At 38.9% G+C, this 1,118-nt stretch overlaps 1 protein-coding gene across 1 annotated transcript; it reads left to right on the top strand.

Moving 5' to 3' along the window:
* The first annotated feature begins 446 nt into the window (after positions 1-446).
* LOC131658574 (agamous-like MADS-box protein AGL80) lies at positions 447-1,118 on the top strand. Its single transcript, XM_058927854.1, has one exon. The coding sequence runs from the start codon at positions 489-491 to the stop codon at positions 1,116-1,118; it is 630 nt and encodes a 209-aa protein (XP_058783837.1). The 5' UTR covers positions 447-488.

Raw genomic sequence — 1,118 nt, 5'->3', positions numbered from 1 at the left:
TCGAAATATAGGAGCCAATTTAAAATTTCTTAAGAAGAGGGAGGTAGGTGTGTGGGTGGGTTTTGATAAAGAAATTGTTGCAAAACAAAATCCAAAGAAGCCCACCCTTTACATGTAGCCCAACCAACTCCAATCTTTCTCCATTATGAAATAATCCACGTGTTGAATTTGAGAAATAATGATGTAGATATTCCGTGGATCCCAACATAGATAAATACTATGAATTGTCAATTATCCCAAACGTACATGAATCTAGAGATTACGTATATCTATTTTTATAGTATATCTACATGGATGGAATGAAAATAAATTCATTTTACCGTTACAAAAATGCCAGTTGGAAAAATATAGATCCATGCACCTAACCACGTACGTATATCCAATGTGGTCTCTATATATACAACACATAATTCACAAAACGAAAATTACCAACCATCAAGTTTACTTCTTTTTCTCTATCGATTTTCATCTTATTCTTGTCAAAAACCATGACTAGAAAGAAGGTGAAGCTTGCTTTCATTGAGAATGATACTGCAAGGAAAACAACTTACAAGAAAAGGACGAAGGGTTTATTGAAGAAGGTCGAGGAATTATCAACCCTTTGCGGTATTGATGCTTGTGCGATAGTTTATGGCCCATATGATCCTCAACCTGAGATCTGGCCGTCGACGTCGGGAGTTGAAAAGGTGCTTTTGAAATTCAAGACAGCGCCTGAGTTTGATCAAAGCAGAAGGATGGTGGATCAAGAGAGTTTTCTCAAACAAAGAATTGGGAAGGCTGAAAAGCAACTTAAAAGGCAATGGGCGGATAACAAAGAGACAGAGACAACCATGCTGATGTTTCAATGTCTCAATGCTGGGAATGTCGAGCAGAACGATATGTCGATGGATGTTTTGAATGATCTTTCTTGCATGATTGATCATAATTTGAGGAAGATTGGTAGAAGGATTGAATCAGGTGATAGTGAAAATCCAATCGAAAGTCAAGTCATGGCTGCTCAAAGCCAAGTCCAACTCCCTATGGCACCACCGCCGCCACTACTACCACCGCCGCCGCCACCACCAACCGTACCTGATAATGATGATATTGAAATGATGAGTAGGTTGGGATGGGTATGA

The sequence above is a fragment of the Vicia villosa genome, linkage group LG3, assembly GCF_029867415.1.
Source record: "Vicia villosa cultivar HV-30 ecotype Madison, WI linkage group LG3, Vvil1.0, whole genome shotgun sequence".
Lineage (NCBI taxonomy): Eukaryota > Viridiplantae > Streptophyta > Magnoliopsida > Fabales > Fabaceae > Vicia > Vicia villosa.
The sequence above is the reverse complement of the archived record's forward strand: the minus strand, read 5'-3'. Positions and strand labels throughout refer to the sequence as shown.